General features: G+C 37.0%; 1 protein-coding gene across 5 annotated transcripts in view; it reads right to left on the reverse strand.

The window, feature by feature from the left end:
- Positions 1 to 20,289, reverse strand: part of LOC117565164 (optomotor-blind protein) — a 107,967-nt gene that overhangs the window by 66,834 nt on the left and 20,844 nt on the right. For all 5 annotated transcript variants that reach the window (XM_034244184.2, XM_034244193.2, XM_034244177.2 and 2 more), the window contains exon 2: positions 17,896 to 19,314. In XM_034244184.2, the coding sequence (XP_034100075.1) occupies positions 17,896 to 18,947 (1,052 nt within the window). In that variant the 5' untranslated portion in view covers positions 18,948 to 19,314. The remainder of the gene's footprint in view (positions 1 to 17,895; positions 19,315 to 20,289) is intronic.

The raw sequence follows: 20,289 nt of genomic DNA on the forward strand, positions 1-20,289 counted from the left end.
GATAAAACGAACGCGTAATTGGCATAGGGAAATTTCAAAATTGATCAAGTGCCAAATAGTTGCACGTAATTCATGATTAACGAGTAGCGAGTGAGAGTAATAAAGATCAACGAGTAACTGGGTAAAAAGTTGTCACTAGTTAAAGTATTTAAAACTTGTTAAGAAGCTCACTATTTGACCAATATTTTATAGAACTAACGAGAATGGTTCATTTCTCACTCTAAATGAATCAAACGAGTAGCACGTAACGAGTTGAGGCCACAACGAGTAACTGGCTAATAAGTTGTCACTAGTTAATGTATTTAAGACTTGTTAAGAAGCTCACTAATTGACGAATAGTTTATTGAACTAACGAGAATGGTTCATTTCTTACTCTAAATGAATCAAACGAGTGACACGTAACGAGTTGAGGCCACAACGAGTAACTGGATAATTTGTAAGTGGTTGGGCACAAGATCAAGGTGCATATTTAAAAACCTGTCATCGGTATTTGCCTCCTAGCTCCTTCTCTGTATCTCTCTCTCTCTCACTCTCCGTATCGCACTGTCTCGCTCTATGTTGATTGCACACTTGCACTTCCGCTGCTGCAGTTTTTCTGTTGCTGAAGTTCGCAGTTGGTTGGCATTGCCACTGACAGTCAGTGCAACAAAATAGCAATTGACAAATTATGGCCAACTAAAAGTAATTACACACAACGAGAGACAATGGCAGAGCGAGAGAGGGAGATATAAGACTGTAAATAACGAGTTCGCAACGCGTTAATAGTACAAATAATCAGCGAGCGCAGCAAGTGCAGCGCTGTCAACACTAAACATACACTTTATATTAATTGTTTTTTATTAACACGGACTCGATGTTGCTGCCTGAGATTCATTAATAATTCACGAACAACAACAACGCAAAGAGCAACAAAAAAAATTGCACATGGCCGGCGGCAGCGCAGTCGCAGCGTGTAATCGAGTTGTTAACTCAAAGTGACAACGAACGAGGCGGCGACGGCGGCAGCGACGTCGACGTCGACAGCAACAGCAACGGCGACAGCGACGACGACAATTAAATGCAGTCAACACACGATCGCATCAAATGCAAGAGCCAAACAGAGATAACAACAACAACAACAACAACAGGTCTTTCGCTCTCGTTGTCTTTTTGCCTTTTTGCGTTTTTTTTTTTTTGTTTTTTGCTGCAATTGCAGCATTAATGAAATCAACACTTGCTGAGCAACGCGACGTTTGCACGCAAGCTTTATTATTGTTATTGTTGTTGTTGTTGTTGTTGTCGTCGAGCTTTTGGGTGCTTAATTAAAAGCCAGATTGGCCGCAGCAGCAACAGCAGCAGCTAAAACATATTTCGCGCCTTTGTTGCTTAACAATTAAAATCAACAACAACAAAAGCTCAACTTCACACTCAATTAACACGACGCAGACAAACAACAGAACCACACATACACACACACACACACACGGACACATATGCATATGCATATGCCAAAATAAAAACGCAAAAACTTTTAGCTCTACTGCATTTCGTCCTTTTTTTTCGCCACCCACACATACACACGCACACACGTATGCATGCATGCAGCTTTTGTTTGCTCTTAATTGACTGCACAAACACACGCACACACATGCAAAGAGCGGACGAGAGAGTGAGCCGCAATGAGAGCAAATTTGCCAGACGCATGCAAAAAAGAGTAACAAAAACCAAAGCGCCCTCAGCGTCAAAATACCCGCTAATCATATGTGAAGCAAAGTTATAGAATTATACTTTAATTTTAGATTTAACGAATCTTTATTCAACAAGAAATATAATTTCAGACTTATGGATTTATTATCAATAAAATTACTCCACATAACTGGATTGATATACCCTCTTTAGCTCATAACTGACAGGTATAACACAGAACAGAACACAACACACACATACAAAGTAACAACAACTAAAATGCAGCAGCAAAGTTACGAGTGCGATGTTGTTGTGCCCTAGTAGTTTGCTGCTATAAAGCCAAAAGGTAACACTGCCATGAATGAAAACTGATAGCGCACGTCATTGACACCTACAACACCAGCAGAAGCAGCAGCAGCAGCGACGCCAGCGGCAGCAACGTCAGCCGAATGCACGAACCATTTGAGCGCCATACGAAAGCCAAACTTGTGGGTGTGTGGGGAAGTGGGAGAGTGAAGGATGCACATTGGGAGTGAGAGCAAGCGCATGAGAGTATGAGTATGTGTGTAGGCTTAGGCGAGTTACGCTCTCTCTCTCTCACTCTCTTACTGCACTTCACACCGCAAGTGCTGCTGCTTCTTCTTACAGTGTTGCTGCTTCGACTACTTTTTCGTCTGCTTCGTTCTTGTTCTTCTTTTACAGTTTACTGTGCGTGCGTAATTGCTTTTATCGGCCTGTTCCTATGTATGTGTGAGTGTGTATGTGTGTGTTCGTGTTAATTTCAATGCAACGTTTTTCTGAGGTGCTACATAAATTTGATTTTGTTTTCCTCAGAAATCATCGTCACTTGTATTCATAAATTTCATTGTGAGCAGAGAGCTCTGCACATAAATACTACAAAAAAAAAAAACTTAAAACGTAACGGACCCCCTTCTTCACCCCCCTCTGCCCAATATCTTTGTCCAGTGTGGCCAACGGATTGTGTTCGCATCAAGCAAACAGAACACGCAGCGCACTTAAAACGCACCAAAATGTTTCATACAATTTGTATAATATAATATTTACCTTCTTTTTTTAGGCTTCACAAAAATATTAAATACACACACTCGCACACACACACGCGAGCGCGATAATAAAAAGAAAATAAAACCAAAGCAGAGCTCATCAATTTTTGCCACTTGAAATTCATAAAACGTTTTCATAAGACGACAACGCAGCAGCAGTTGGAAAAAAATACTAGCGTGCAAGCGAGATGGCGCTATTGGAGCCCAGCAAAATATACCCAGAGTTGCATTGAACATGCACAATGAGATTAAAGGATAATACTAGAACTAAGCGGTTGCGCAACTGTTGCCTAAACGCCGTTCATGACAACTCATTAGTTGAGTAGAAAAACATTTTGGCGCATTAGAAAAGTTTTTTGCGCGTCGTCAAAATTTGCAAATTGAAGTGCGTGAGTGATTTAATTACAAATTTCGAGTGCTTAACGAGTGTTTTATTGTTTAATGAATGTGTATTGTGGTTGGCACACATCTGTCGCGTTGTTGTTAGGTAAGTTTTTCCGCGAAAATTGCACAATTCAATGAGTTTGCCTGCCTTACCCCTCCCCTCGCCCTATATCCTTTTTTTTTATGCTTCCTGCTTGTCGTTGTTGTTGTTGGGTCAATTAGCGTTCTAATCAAGTGTAAACTAATGCTAAAAGCCAAGTCGAGTTTGCGCTCAACGCGTGAATATGCCACGAGACAAAAAAACATACATATAAAAAAAAAAAAAGAGTAAAATACACACAAATAAAAGATCGAATTGAAGATGGTGACGAGGGAGCCACGAAGTTGCCAAAGAAGTCCGCTAGAGGGGTCTGAAGAGGATGGAAGATAGGGAGGATGGAGGATCAACGACGACAGCTTTCGTTGTGTGGCTATGCTAATTTGACTAATTTGCCGAGGCGAGGCGAGGCGTGCGAGCGAGACAGCGATATCAATGCGATTTGCGCTTCGTTTTCGCCGTTGTCGTCTCATCTCGTCTTCATTGCCTTCGTTTCGCTCTCTCGGTTCGTCGTCGTTGTCGTTTGTGTCGCCTTCTTTGATCTGCCAGCGCACATCTAGGAAATGTTTGTCAAATTCATTGGACCGTTCTCATTGTTTTTGACATTTCTTTTAGCTTCGCAACGCTGACTGCAGCAGCAGCAGCAGCATCAGCCTCAGATCAGCGACGTCGCACCTCTCTCGCTCGCTCTCGCGTGCACTTTCTCTTGGCCAGCGAGCTTTTACTGAAAGCTCAAAGCACACACACATACACACTCACATACAAAGTTTGCATTGTTCTGACTCTCTCTCTCCCTTTCACCCCCCCATCTACCGTTCTACTGTTGCTGCTGCTCCACGCATTCATCAGGCATTGTCGTTATTTTTCTGGCGCCAAAAAGACGCCGTCTTCAACGTCGCAGCTTTTTTTTTCGACGACGTCGTCGTTGTTGTTGTTGTTGCTGCTCCATTCTTCCTTTTTGGCTGCTATTTTAATACTGTACCAAAAGGGTTGAAGGGGTTTATAGAACACTTGACGCCAAAATCAAACATATTGTTCTTTTTACACACAATAATTGTAGAACAAATGTGAAATATTAAAATACAATGGGTAGTTACAGCATTTTATAGGTCCAAAACTTGGCATTGCTTCAACTATTTTGGCTAGCGGGTATCTTTTAGTCGAGCACACTCGACTGTAGCTTTTTTCTGCTTGTTTTTTTTTCGTGTAGCCGTGCCCTTGCTGTTGTTGTTGTTGTTGTTTTTGGGGTTCTGGTTCTGGCGAATCGAACTCATGTTCTTCATTATAAAGCAGCGCCTTTTGGGCCGTCGTCATCAACATGATGATGAGCATGCATTAACATCATTATCATCATCATGTCGTTGTCATATTTTCTTCCTCTACCATCTTCTCTTCTGTTCTGTGTGTGTGTGTTTTTTTTTGCGCTCTTCTCTTTATGCATTTCATGCATACTTCAAAAAATTTATACAATATGCGTTTAATATTCAATTCTTGTTCCTTGTTGTCTGTTCTTCTTCTTTATTCTTCCTTTTTAAAACTTTTTGGTTTTTTTCTTTTTTAAGGAAAATAAAAAGCGAAAGTTTCGACTAGAAGAATCGCTTGTCGCTCTTCAACTTCGTCTCGATTTCGATTTCGATTTAAGTTTCGAATTCGATTTTTGTGACTAGTTCACACACACACACACACACACACACACACACACACACACACACACACACACACACACGCACACAGGCACACACTTCTGAGTACAGTTGCCGCAGGCGCCTCAAACATTCCGACAAACGAAAACGCCTTTTTTTATTGCTCAGGTGTTTTCAAAGCGCTTTTCTTCTAAAGTGTTCAGCTGCTTTGTTATCAGTCCGAGGGTCAAGCGATAAGCATTCGAGATGCCTTTACGCTCGCTGGGCGTGCCTGTGGTGGTAGGGAGGGGGGCGGGGGAGCGCGTACTCATTAGCCAAGCGGAGCGTGTAAACAGCGGAATTCTCGATTAGTTAGCCACTTAGCGGCGTTTTGTTACCAATTTGAGAGACAGTTAAACAATTTTTTTTTTTTGGTTTTGGTTGGTCTCGGTTTCGGTTTCGCTTGATGACCAAATTTGGTGGCCATTAAAGCCAAGCTTTTTTGACTTCCGCTGCCGTAGCGTAGGCGACGACAACGGAAGCAGCTACTTAATTAGCTGGCCAAGTTAACGTTTTTTTTTTGTTTTCTCAAATTAATTTTCATTTAATTTTAAGTGGGCGTAAATGCAATTTAAATTAACAGCAAATGCGCACACTTCCCCCCGTTTTATTCCGTATTTTAATCCATCTACGTCGACGTCTTCTTCTTCTTTGTCATTTGTTGTTTTATGTTTATGATTATTATGCTAATTTCTTGTAGTTGAGCTACAACAAATATGCTCTTGCTTAGTTTGGTTTTTGGGTGGTTTCTCGTATTGTCGAGTCGACCAACCACACAGCTGCCACTGTTGCATGCAACTGAAAAACTTATGGCCATGCAACTGCCACACGGAAAGACACCTCTATGCATACGAAACGAGCTGAGCTGAGCTGTGCTGAGTTGAGTTGAGCTAAACTGAGACCCTCAACACGGAGACGGTGCCTTTGATTTGCACTGCCACTAACTTAGACTGCAACTTATAAACATAAAATGTGGCCACTGCCAACTTGTGGCAACGTGCAACTTGTGGATGCAACACACACACACACACACACACATACATTTGCTGTATGTGGTGTGTCTGACTGACAGTTCAGCCACGCTAAATATCCAAAATGTCGACGCATAATGCCATATATCATGCTTCTTTCTATCTGTCTATAAATATTTTTTACATTTCATGACTTTTTCGTTTGCGTTTTGAAAGCAATACAAAATTTTCATATGATTTATCAAGTGCATTGGCATTATTTATATAAAGCGTTGTATAGATTTTGTATTTGTTGTTAACTTTATTATGACATGATTTTCTCTACTTATTTTCAGTGTTTTTTTTTTAAGTGCTGAAAATGTGTTTTGTTAAAGTGAAGTGAAGATCATTGAGTAGTCGGGGAATACCAGGTTAGATATCATAATATTTAAAATATATAAAATATTTTCTGTATTTCTATCATCATATTTTTTACATTGAATCTCCTTTTATTTATATTTATCATAAGACGTCTTCAATTGATTTGAAATACTTTATTTCTTTTCAGTGTTTATTTTTTCTATCTCTATTTTTTTTAAAGTGAAATAATAGTGTATAAAATAAGTGAAAAGTCAAGGAATACCAGTAAAAAGTGATATATTAATGCATAAAATAAGCGAATAATTGAGGAATACCAGGTAAGATTCCATAAGATTTATAAAAATATCATTTCAGACGGTTTTAAATAATTTCTTTATTTATATCATCATAATTTTATTAACTCAATCTCATTATACTTGAACTCAACAATTGGTTATTTTAATAATACACTTTAAACTAACTTTGTGAATTCAAATTCTTTATTTATTTTCAGTGTTTTTTTGTTAATCAATTTTTTTCTTATGTGAGTGAAAAGTGATAATGTGAAAAATAGTGCAAGAAACAAAAGTTATATGTGGAATACCAGGTAAGATTGCAAAAATTTATTTACAATCAAAGTTATTTTATCAAATTTCAATTATTTTTATATTTATTTTTTGAAGTGTGAAATATCCAATACCATAGAAGATACCAGGAATATCAGGTAAAACTATTTTGTTCAGTTTCAATTTTGTTATTTATTGCTAGCTAATTGTTTTTATAATTTCAGTGTTTATTTTTTATACTATTTTTTTTTAAGTGAGTGGGAATGTAAATAATGTTCAATATGCTTGAAGATACCAGGAATATCAGGTAAGACAATTTTCTTTAGCTTCACTTTTGTTATTTATTGGAAACTTACACAAATGTAATTATTTTTGTATTTTCAGTGCTTATTTTTTAAATTTTTTTTATAAAGAGTGTTGTGAAGTGAAGTGTTAAAAAGTGAGAGCTATGAACACTTTAAAATTCCTCATTCGCATTTGGTAAGTTTTATTAAAATATGTTCTCTTTGATTTTAAGTTCTCTTTCTTTTGCCATTTGGGGGCAATGAATTTGTACGCTTTATCAGGCATATTTTTTTTGTTAATCATTTAATTAAAGACATTGCAAATTGTTGTTGCAAAATACGTGGAATGCGCCTGTTTTGTGCTGACTGCATTGCAATTAGTTTTAACTATGAATGATTTCGATTAGGGGATTGGAATCAATTTCACAACAAATTACGCACAAATTACCGAGGCCAGAAAGTGCGAGAGAGAGAGAGAGAGAGAGAGAGGGGGCGAGTGAGAGGCACATGCATTTTTCAGTTGTGTGTGCTCTGCTCTGACGCACAAAAGTTTGCTATGGAAATGTATCCTTGCGATGGCATGCTAAAAAAAGGATGTGCGCCTTCAATTGTTACCTGCCAATGCAATTATTATGCATTTTTCATGCATCGAAATTGTCGAGTCGCGTTCTAAACTGAAACCACAATACAGCAACAACAACAACTAGAGAAAACAAGTGAGAAAGCTACAGTCAAGTGTGCTCGACTGCGAGATACCCATTTTGAATAAAAGCAAAGCATTGCGGTATTATTCGGTATTAAAATATACCAAGATAATATACCACAAAAATACTATGGAAATATACTGAATGGTATAGAGTGCAAAATATACCAGACTGTGAGAGACCCATTTTGAATAAAAGCGAAGCATTGCGGTATTATTCTGTATTAAAATATACCAAAATAATATATTTCAAAAATACTATGAAAATATACTAAATGGTATATTTGGTATATTGATATGTTACAACATTCCATAGAGTGCAAAATATACCAGACTGTGAGATACCCATTTTGAATAAAAGCAAAGCATTGCAGTATTATTCTTAAAATATACCAAAATAATATACCACAAAAAAACTAAGAAAATATATCAAATGGTATATTTGGTATATTGATATGTTAATACATTGAAGATATACTATAGAATGCAAAATATACCAGATTCTCAGACGGACAGACGGACATGCTTAGATCCTCTCGGATGTTGACGCTGATCAAGAATAGATATATTTTATAGGGTCGGAGATGCCTTCTTATGCCCTTTGCATACATTTCCTGCCGCCACAAAGTTATAATACCATTCTACCCTATGGGTAACGGGTATAAAAAGAACGACAAAATGCCAACAGTTGCCATCGTTCCAATTACTCACAATTTGCGGTAAATGAGCGAGCGAGCCGCGGAGGCGTGCCAAGGAGACCGTCGACTAGGACTTTGCCACGCATTTGTCAACTTAGCACATCGATAATGCCCCCTTTCTGTGTCCCCTCCCCCCTTCCTCCAACAACGACAATTTTCCACACACAATTATGAAAAACGCTTTAGCTACAATTTTTTGTTTTCTGTTTGTTGTAGTTGCTTTTGTTTTTGCGAGTCAAAAGTTGTGGCACGATTTAGTTAGTTGGAGCACACAGGGTTGCATTCTAACGCTAAATATAACAAAATTCTCAACCTAAACTACCCTCAGCACCACCCCTAATGACTTATCGACAAAGAGAGGGGGAGAGAGAGAGAGTAAAAAAAAGCGCAAAACTCAAAGCTGAAAACTACAAAGTTTTGGTTAAAAAAAATACAAAAATTATAAAGAAAAACTTGATAGAAACGAGGAGGCAAACGCAAAGTAAAGAAGAAAATGCGTTACGCCCCTTTAATTGAGGCACGCTATAGAAAATAGGGGCGTGCCAGTGCACTTTGATTGCCCCCACCGAAAAAGAGAAAGAAGGAAGAAAAAAAATGCCGTCAGCTGAGTATTTACCCAAAAGAGACCAAAGAGTCCTTGCAGGTCATTTTTATTTATGAAAATTAAACAAGTGAACTTTGACAGGCGGTTGCTCAGAGAGGGTTGACCCAACCGTGAGCTGTGGAGCGGGGTGGGCAAGGGGGGGGGGGTCGTATCATTAAACATTTGTCGACCTGTGTCTTGGCACGGCCCTTTAACACATTAGCGCACGGCATGGCACGGCAAAGCAAAGCAAAGCAAGCAAGCTAGCACTCTGGGATAGACAAGGTCTGGCATCAATTAGAAGGCGCCGACTAGTCACTGTCACAACCTCAAGGGGGCGGAGGGGGGAGGAATGGGAATGGGAGGTGACAACCTTAGACGAAAGCAAAATGTCGCTGTCGCTTATCAATTGGCATCCAGAGAAAGAGAGACGACGACGACGACGACGCAAGCAAATCAAAGCAAAGCGCAGTCGAAACATTTCGCTGATTTGACATTATAAATTTCATAGTCCTAAAATACGCTGCGAAGTTTTTAAGTGTGACAGAAAGGTATGCTTAAGTAAATGCAAATTTTTTTTGTTAGGCTTTGTTGCAAGAAATTCTTTTCAAATGAAAAAGTATTTTTTAATAGATATACATAAATATGTATTAATATTATAAATTTTAGTATTATTATTTTATATAGTTTTTCTGGGAAATAATGTTTTATTCTCATTAAGATTGATTATTACTTCTAGAAAAATATCAATTTTAGTAAACTTTTCTATAAATTGTATATTGTATAGTATAACTTCTACAAAACTACATTATTTTTAGTATATTTTACTATAAATCGTACAAAATATATTCTTTTTTTTTTGTATAATTCTGATGTCATATTAAATTGTGGCGTACATTTTTTGAAGTGAAACTTGAAATACGTTTGCTAGATTAATTCCAATCAAAAACTGAATCTTCTTTTCGATTTCATTTAAAAACACTACAAAATTAGGCATGCTTTTCCAGGGTATCACACAGTTGGGCTGATTGGCAATCTCTTCTCATTTTTATTGAGTTCTTTTTTGTTTTGCACTTTCACGCGGCAAAGTGTCGTCAAGTGGCTACCCAAGAGTCGAAAAGTCGCGAGTCGAGAAGTCGCTTTATTTATTTGCGCTTCGGCAGCAATTTCAATTAATTGATAAGTCAGAGACGACAACAACATCAGCAGCAGCAGCAATGAGTAGAAGAAGAAAGCGACAACATTTCACGCAATTCGCTTTGGCGATTTAATTGCCAGCGACATTTTGTCGCGCAGTTTTGTGGATGAAGGGAAATGTGAATAATGAATGCGAATCCGAATGCGAATGCGAATGAATAACGAGATTCAAATGCGTTGCGCTAATTGAATCAGCAAAGTGAATAGTCTGGATACATGAATCAGTTTTACTTGCTCTTGCAACTTCTGATTGGTTTTGACTTGCAACACACAGATAAATTGAGATAGAAATAGAGTGAGCGAGATGGAGAGTAGAGTGCGTCGCACTTTTGGGAATTTACGCATAGATCAAATCAAAAGGTTCCACCACAGTTTTCGGGGCTGAAGAAGAGTCATTGGAAAAAAAGCACTGCGTAAATCATTATTAATTGCCAACAAAGTGCGTGTAGAGTGTGGTTTTGAATACAAAGTGTGTAATGAATCCAAAGCGTGAATGCGGTTTCAATCTGCGAATCTAAACAAAAGATGCTAACTAAATTTGTCTCATGATAGTTGTGAGAAAAAATTGTTGCTCTAAAGAAGAAGCCACACGTCAACTGACATTAATCAAATGAGTAGTTTATTTATGCTAACATCTGATTAAAATAAATGTTTATGACTAATAGGAGCTTCATACATTTCAGTTTGGGCATAAATATATTTTCTTTCGATTACTGATTACATTGGAATTTTTTTAGGGATTATGTGAAACTCAATTCTTATAGAAAATAAGTAAGAAAGAAAGCCCATTTTGAAAAGGATCAAAACAGTGCAGAATTATTTTTTTTAATATACCAAATTCATATACTGCAAAAATACTAAATATATACAGAATGTGGTATATTGATATATTACTAGATTCAAATACTAAAATATTCCTAAGGTATATTGTTATAGTATTAAGTTCAAAATATACCATAGAGTCTAAAATATACCAAATTGTCAGCCAAACATCGACTTCAAGTGAATTGACATGATTCACTCTGAATGACTTGGGATTAAAATGAGTATAATTAAATCATATCTTTATTCATTTCTGTGAAATTCTGTTCATATTCTTTTGATTACTCTGAATGCGAATAAAATGAGTATTTAAAATGTGTAGAAACCACTGATAACACTGAATAATTAAATGTATAAATGTCTTGAATTATTTCTATGAAATTTAAATTTTATTATATTGAAATTTCGATTACTCTGAATGAATAATGAAAAGTACAAATATCGTTATTCATTTTCTGTGAAATTCTATTCATATTCTACATCTTTGATTACTCTGAATGCAACTAAAATGAGTATTTGAAATTTGAAAAACCACTGATAAAAGTGAATAATTAAAAGCACAAATATTCATTGAACAATGAAAACTAAAAAAAATTGCTTCACTCATTTGAGTCTTGGCTTGAAATATATATAGTTAAAGCAATTGATGAGTGCCACTCACATCGTGTATTCAAACTATTCATGAGCGCGTGAATAAGTGGCCCTCAAGTAAGTGAAATGTTGCGCGGCTAAGTGAATGCAAAATACGCATGTTGGAAGGCGAAATAGCAATTAAAACATGCAATGTGAGTGCCAAGATACTCACACACACACACACATACACTCATACATATTCACACGCTGCCATGTGGCAGTTGCATATTGGGTGGGTGGGGATTAATGTTGCCGGCAATAACAAAACAATAATTTTGACATTGATGATGATGACGACGACGATGATGATTACGTTGTTGATGATGATGATGATGATGGTGATGATGGTGATGATGGTGTTGCAACACACAACAAAGTTGTTGTAGTTTTCGCACTTGTATTGGGGCATGCCACGTCGAATGTGGCGTGCAAAAAAGTTGCAACTTACATATGTGGCAGCGCACTTGCCACAAGTTGAGGCACAGCTCAGCACAGCACAGAACAAACAAACGAACGAACGAGTACTTAAAACTTTTACAAGCCACTCACACAGAGTGAGAGAGAGAAAGAGAGAGAGGGAGGGAAAAGTCGAATGGTGCGCTAGGTCGACTTACAACAATTGCATGTTAGTCTAGAAACACTTTCGCAGCATTCAGCTTCTGCAAGCAGAAGCCAGAAAGAGAGAGAGAGAGAGAGAGAGAGAGAGAGCAAGTGTGAGTGTGAGTGAGAGACGACTTCAGTCTGCAGACTGCAATTGAAGTGTTATGCTAAACTCATTTGCTAGCGCGCTTTACACATTAGCTGCTGGGGAATGAACTGCGCGCCAGTAAATACACAATTTTTGCATTGTGGCAAGAGGCAGGAGAGGCAGAAGAGGCAGAAGGCAAGAGGCAGAAGAGTTTGTTGCAACAGGAAGAGTTTGCCAGCAAAAATTCGAGTGGTTATGTTTATGGATGGCCACTTGGTTTAGTTTCACACTTGAGCGCTGGCTGGCTAATGAGCTTAAGGATTAAGCGAGTGCGAATGCCAGCACGAAAGAGAGAGAGATAGAGAGAGAGGGAGAGAGAGAGACCAACTCCCAATATGAGGTGCAAAAATTTGTGCAATAAACTTTTGCACAACAACAGAGAAAATAGCAAGTTACATATTTAAAAAGCCTGCGCCGCGCCTCCTCCTTTTGTTTGGGCGCGTCAATAGTGGGGGCGTGGCAGCAACAGTAGGGCGGCAGCAACAGACTTGCAGCAGACGCCAAAAGCGTTTGGCGAACGCGCGCCACTCGACGAAAAACTTTCCGACGCTGTGCAAAACTATTTTCGCAAATATTTGTTTAGTATTTTTGTGTTGTGTTGGCCAAAGTCAAATGCAAAGTCCCCCCATCCCCCTCTTTAGGGGGGATAGGGGATTTAAGCGGCGAGTGGCGGAGGCGTCAAACAAATTTGTAGCTTTAAAATGCAACAGCAACAAGAAGAACAAAGTGGCAAAAGCACAGAAAACAAGGTGAAAAGCGTCGAACTAATTGAATTTGTGAATGAATCATTGAGTGAATAAGCGAATGCGAATGCGAGTGCATAAAATAACTCAGCTAATGACAGCGACTAGACACTGAACAACTTTTCACTTGGCCTTTTTGTGCTGCTTTTTTCTGCATATATTCTCTTATCAATAAAAGACTTTTTTTTGTAGTTTCTCAAATTTGTGATTTTGGGTAAACATTGTTTTATCTTATTCCATTTTTATTGATTTCTTCTACTTGTTGGCTGAGATGAACATAATTTGTACAACAAATTGTGAATTTTAGGTAGGACACATTTTTTTTTTTATATGTTTGTATATTTTTCTATTTATGAATTCCTCTTGTCTGAAATTCAGAGAATAAGTGATGAAATTTTACAATTAGATTGTTTGATCAATAATTTATGATATTATTTAGGAAACATTTTGTTTTATTATTGATTCTTCTTGTTGGCTGAGACTCATAATAAGTGATGAAATCTCAAGAAATTAAGATAGCTGATTAATTAAGATTGTGTGTAGAACAATTTGTCAATTTTATGTAGAACAGAGTTTTTTTTATTTATTGATTTTACTTTTTGATTTTGGGAGTCATTTTTTTTCTTATTTATTTATTTTTTCATTGATTCGACACTTGTTTACTAAGATTCACAATAAGTGATTAAATTGTACAATGAAGATTAATAAATTTGGAGAATAAATTCGTTGTAATTTTTTTTTTTTTTTTTTTTAATTTATTTAAGTGGTGAAATCTTGCAATTGAAATAGTTTATGGAACAATTTTTTCGTACAATGAAGATTAATAAATTTGGAGAATAAATTCGTTGTAATGTTTTTTTTTTTTTTTTTTTTTTTTTTTTTAATTCATTTATAGATTTAAGTGATGAAATTTTGCAATTGAAAAAATTTTTGAATTTTTATAGAATGAAGATTAATAAATTTGGAGAATAAATTCGTTGTAATGTTTTTTTTTTTTTTTTTTTTTTTTTTTAATTCATTTATAGATTTAAGTGATGAAATTTTGCAATTGAAAAAATTTTTGAATTTTTATAGAAAAGAATTTTTTTGGCTGACACTCATAAGTAATAAAATCTTAAAATTAAGACTAAACTATTTTTGTAAATAGAAAAATAAGAAGTTGAGCTACTTAATGTGTAACTCGACATTAATATAGAAAACTGTGTTTTGATTGATTTGCTGAATAGATTCGTTGGAATGTTTTGTTTTCTTTGTATTTTTTTTTGTCGCCTTGCATGTGTTTGGCTGTCAAGAGCTTTGGAAAGATTGCATAGATGTGGAGAGTTTGGGAGTTTGGGAGCTGAAGTGACTCACAGTCATTGAGATTCATTCAGAGAATGCTGCCTCAACTTCAAGTACTAGGTGTGAAGCTTAAAACGCATTTTCACGCGCGAACGCAACTTGAATGTCAACGTCGACCTCCGACGTCTGGAGAGCTTGATTACGATTACAACGTTGACAATGATGATGATGATGATGACACGCCTTGACTACTTACGAATAAGTGCGAGTGTGTGTGTGTGTGTGTCGAGTGCTGAGTGTATGTGTGTGTGTTATAACGATTGTAAAATGCGTTTTTCACCTACTTTTCCCAAAGACAATTCTCCTGCCTCGCGCACATTCGCTATCTCTCTCTCTCTCTCTTGCTCGCTCACTCATTCAGCTATCTCTTTCACCATCGCTGCTGTCTGTGCCACATTAGCCGTTGATGCGACTGCTTGAGACGCCACACGTGCTCAAGTAGCTGCCACTGGGCACCGTGTGGCATTGAATTGGGCACAGGGATGCAACACAGCAACAACAACAACAACGATGACGACACTTGCTACTCAAGCTCTACTCTACTCTATGTGGCAGCATTGCTTTGACCTTCGCTTCGTGAAGAATCTGCGTGCGAATCTTGGCGAGTGGTGAATGAAGGGGGGAAATAAAGAAAGAGAAAGAGGGGGATTGGGAGGGTTGATCTAGCAAGTTAAATTGACAGAAACTCGGTGGAAGAATCGTGCGTAAAATGCAACAGAGTTGGCTTAAAGTGCTCTACAAATTGAGCAAAGAGTTTACAAATTTGTGGCTAAATATTTTAAACTTAAGTTAAGCAGAAAAATAAAAAGAAAGGAAATCGTCATTTATTTGTTCTTAAGGATTTCCATTTGTAAAGCAAAGTATTGAACAACTTTTAAAATGTTGTGACAAATTATTTTTAAGTTTAACTAAGAATCAACACAAAAAGATTTTTTAATAGGAAATCTTTATTAATTTTTTTTCTTTCGGATTTTTATTTCTATAGAATCTAACAATTTTTGAAATTATGTGGAAAATAATTTAAACTTTTAGCTTACTGAAAGATTTTTATAAAATGAAATTTTTTTTTTTTTTTTTTTTTGTTTGCTACTAATTTTCATTCGTAAATTTGATAATACATAGGAAAAGCAAAAACTTGTGCTTTTTTTGTGGTATATTATTTTAAGAATTAGCTAAGAAACTACGAATATTTTGAATAGAATTTTTAAAGAAAAATCTTCAGGAAATTTTTTTTTTCTATTTTTATTGTAAATTTTATGTGAAATACGTTATAACAAATATTTGATAATTTATACGTTCAAAAATTTAAAAAAAATGTAAAAGTATTTAATTCTTGTAAATAAAATTCCGTTTCTATTTCTAACATTGCGTTTCTAAAATATAATCTCCATAGAGTAAAAAAACTGAGTCGACATGCGTAAAATAACAATTATTTAAACTTCATGGAAATTTATTCGAAATTTTCAATTTACTAAAATTCGAAATTTGAAAATTATTTGTATTTTTGTTAATGTGCACATTAAATTGAATTCTTGGTGTAATAATGAGCTTTTAACTTTTTTAATCCTGCACTTTTAGTAAATATGCTTGGAACTAGTTTGCCATCAAATTAGAAGTAAATAAAGCTGCGAATTTTTAGTGTATATTTATTTTTTTTTTATATATAAATTGCTTTCGTTTATCTCATTCCAATAAGAAATTGTATTCGTCATTTCAATGAAATAATAATAATAATTGTTTCCAATCTTTACAAAAATAGTATTGTAGTTGCACTTGAAATTAATTGGTTTTTAATTTTAAACACTCCACTATATGATTCAACTATTCTAATGATAAGAGACTCTAGGGCAGATAATATTTAATAGAATAAAGAAATTCTCACAGGGATTTAAATAAATGTATAAATTCTATTTTGCATTTATTTATTTACCCCAGTGTTCAATAGTTCGATTTTAAATAAATTTACAAATTCGTTTTTGATATTCACTTATTTATTTATTTGCAAATTTGCAAATTTTTCTTAGAGAAGTTTTCAAAGGAATTGAAATCAATTTACAAAATTCCATTTTGTATTCCCCAAAAACAGATTAGCTGAGCGTATTTTTCAAATCACTTTACGACTTGATGAAATGATTAAAGTACACGCGTTTTCAATAACTATTTTGTGAACTATCCCCTCAATTCTATAAAGAGAAATCCTTACACAACAAGAAAATATTTTGATAGTTCAACTTTAAAGAACTTTCAAAGGGAGTTACCAAAATTCCCTAAATTTGGTCGTTGGGGAAACTTTTAGATTTTATTTGATTTTTGCAAATCCTACAATTTTTTAAAAGTTGAACTCGAAAAAACTTTTAAAAAGAATTTCCAAAATTGCCAATTTTATATGGATTTTGTTTTTGATTTTTGCACTTGTGCGAGAAGAGAAATCCTTACTCAAAAAGAAAGTTTTTTTGAAATTACATATTTTTGATAGCTCAATTTTTAAAGAACTTCTAAAAAGATTCTCAAAAAATCCCAATTTGCTAGATCAATTTGGTCGATGGGAGAAATCTGTGATTTTGTTTGATTTACATTTGATAGTTCAATTTTAAAGAACTTCTAAAAAGAAGTTAAAAAAATTTAAATTTTGTCTAGACTTTGGTTTTGATTTTTCACTTGAGAAATCCTCACATAATGAAAAAGTTTTTTGATAACTCAATTTTTGAATAACTTCTAAAAAGATTCTCAAAAAATCCCAAACAAGTTTTTTTGATACTACTTTTGAAAGTTAAATTTTAAAGAACTTCTAAAAAGAAGTTAAAAAATTTTCCAATTTTGTCTAGACTTTGGTTTTGATATTTGAGATTTGATACTTGAGAAATCCTCACGTAACAAAAAAGTGTTTTTGAAATTACAGTTTAAAAAATTCCTAATTTTATCTAGACTTTGTTTTTCACTTGAGAAGTCTTCACACAATGAGAAAGTTTTTTGAAATTACAGTTTTTTGATAACTCAAAAGTTCCCAATTTGATCTCGCACTTTAGTCGATAGGGAAAACTTTTAGATTATGTTTGATTATGGCACTTGAGCGAAAAGATCATCATAAACAAGTTTTTTTTAAACTACATTTGATAGTTAAATTTTAAAGAACTTCTAAAAAGAAGTTTAAAAAATTCCTGATTTTATCTAGACTTTGTTTTTCACTTGAGAAATCCTCACACACAATGAGAATTTTTTTGAAATTACAGTTTTTTGATAACTCAATTTTTGAATAACTTTCAAAATGAAATTCAAATTTCAAAAGTTTCCAATTTGATATCGCAAAAATCTGTGATTTTGTTTGATTTTGATCATCGATTGCACTTGCACTTGGTTTTGGTTTGTGAAGCTTACCTGCCGCTCTTGGTGATGACCATCTCGGTGCCGAGCTTGTGGAACTTCTCCCACAGATCCTTGCCCTCGAGCGTGACCTTGGGATCATCGACGACGCCATCGTCCTCGGGCTGGAGGGCGCGCAGGGGTCGCATCGCCGGATGCAGCTGATGGGCGACAGCCGATGCCAAGACGACGTCCTCGGCGGTTGTGTACGCGGTGCCCAGCGGATGATGGGCGTGCGGATGCGCCGGATGCGGGGGGAAACGCAAACCGCCGGCGGCGCTATACAAACCCGGATGATGCGGCCCCGCCGGACTGCCAGCCAAGGCGGCTAAAGCGGCTGCCGGAAAATACGGCGGCGGCGGCGGTTGTTGTTGTTGCGGCCCCAAATGCTGCTGTTGCTGCTGCTGCGGTGGAGGTGGATGCAGTTGTTGTTGCTGTTGTTGTTGCGGTGGCAGCGGCGGTGGTGCAACGCTGGGCGAATGATGCGCGGGTAAAGAAGGTGGCAACGACGGCTGTGGCTGTGGCTGTTGTGACGATGATGATGACGATGGCGGTGGTGATGATGATGATGTTGTTGCTGTTGTTGCTGTTGTTGGCGTTGGCGAGTTGCCTCCTTGACTCAACGTTTCGGTGGTGCTCAAGTGGTTCTTGTTATTGTTGTTGATGTTGTTGTTGTTATTATTATTGTTGTTGTTGTTGTTGTGATTGCTGTGATTACTCTGTGGCGATAGCTGCGACGGCGAGCTGCGATAATTGCCACCAGCTCCAGATCCTGGCGAGCTCAAAGCTTGACTCGCTGCCGCTGCTGCCGTCGCTGCACTGTTGTTGTTGTTGTTACTAGAGTTGTTGTTGTTGTTGTTGTTGTTGGTAGAGTTGTTGTTCTGATTGCTGTTGCTCTGATTGCTCTGGTTGCTGTTGCTACCCGCCGTCAACAGCGACGAGACGCTGAAGTCAGTGGGTCTTTGCGATAGCTGCAGAAATGGATGATATGCCATCCCATTTGCGAACCTGGCGAATGGATCCTCAGCAGACTGATGAAGTAGCAGCTCCTGGACGTCGTATCTCATTACATTACAATTTCATCAACATGTGCGTCACGCGTTAAATTCTCGTCTGCTGTGTTTGAGCCAAAACAAACCTCGTGCTTTGCTCGCTTTACTTTTTTTTTTTTAATAATTTTCTTGTTTATTTTGGTTTTTTTGGTTGATTTGTTTTGTTTTGTTTGTTGTTCGCTTTCTTGTTGCACTTGTTGCAGTTGCACTGCTATTTTTTTGTTTGCTCCAGGTACTTTTTGTTGTTGTTGTTGTTTTGTTGTTGTTTTTTGCTTTACACACACACACACAGTCACACACTTTTGCAGCACAAGAATTTATGTTGTTTTTTCTCTTTTTCCCAACTTGGTTTTTCTTTTTTGTTTTCGTTTTGTGCTGCTTTCTAGGATCGTGCCAAAAAAAAATGAATCAAAAAACAATATGAAATTTGCTCTCTCTTTTGCTTTTGGTTTTGTTTTATGTTTTATGCTTTTTGCGTTTTTGCTGTTTTGTTGTTTTGGCGGCGGCAAAACGTTTGGAACGCGGCGGCGGCGGCGACGACGCGACGCGGCGTTTTGTTGCACATCAAAAATATTCTAGAGTCTGGAACTGCACTCAAATTGTTGCTCGCCGTTTTTTACTGTGTTTTTGTTGTTGTTATTTATTTATTTTGTTTACTTATTGCTGTCGTTGATATTGCTTTGGTTAGTTGCAAGTTGTTGTTGCTGTTGCTGCTCTTGTTGTTGTTGTTGTTCTGTTTGCCAGTTGTTGTTGTTGGTGGCAGACAAAACAAGAAGACAGAAGACGACAAAAAAAAATATAGCGAACAAAGTGAAGCTAACGCGACACACACGGCTCTGGATGAGGAGACAACACACAGAGAAAAAGACGACAACGACAACGACGACGACGCTGACGCTGACGATGATACGAACTACACGCCGGTCGCTTTCAAACTGGAAAATACACATACGCAAGCAAGCAGCGCAACCCCCGAAGAAACACACAAAGCTACGAACACACACGCACAAGAGAAACACAACACGACGACAGCGTCGACTGCGCTGCCAACACGAACGAAACGTAACGAAACGAAACGAAGAGCACCAGCAGCAGCAGCAAAGCAAGCAAGCAGGCAAGCAAGCGAAGGCAATGCCAAATGCGAACAAGCTAGAGCGAGAGCGAGAACGAGAGAGTTCTCAACTTGTTCGTGCCTACGTGTGTCTGTGTGTGTGAGTGTGTTGAGTTTTGGCTGGCTGGGCGAGTGCGAGTGAGTGCGATTGGGTCTGCATTGTGTGTGGATTTTGTCGTCGTCGTCGTCGCCGTCGTTTGGTGTTTTTGGGTGTGAGAGAGCAGGGCAGACTGAGAGACTGACTCG

The sequence above is a fragment of the Drosophila albomicans genome, chromosome X, assembly GCF_009650485.2.
Source record: "Drosophila albomicans strain 15112-1751.03 chromosome X, ASM965048v2, whole genome shotgun sequence".
In the NCBI taxonomy this organism is placed as follows: domain Eukaryota; kingdom Metazoa; phylum Arthropoda; class Insecta; order Diptera; family Drosophilidae; genus Drosophila; species Drosophila albomicans.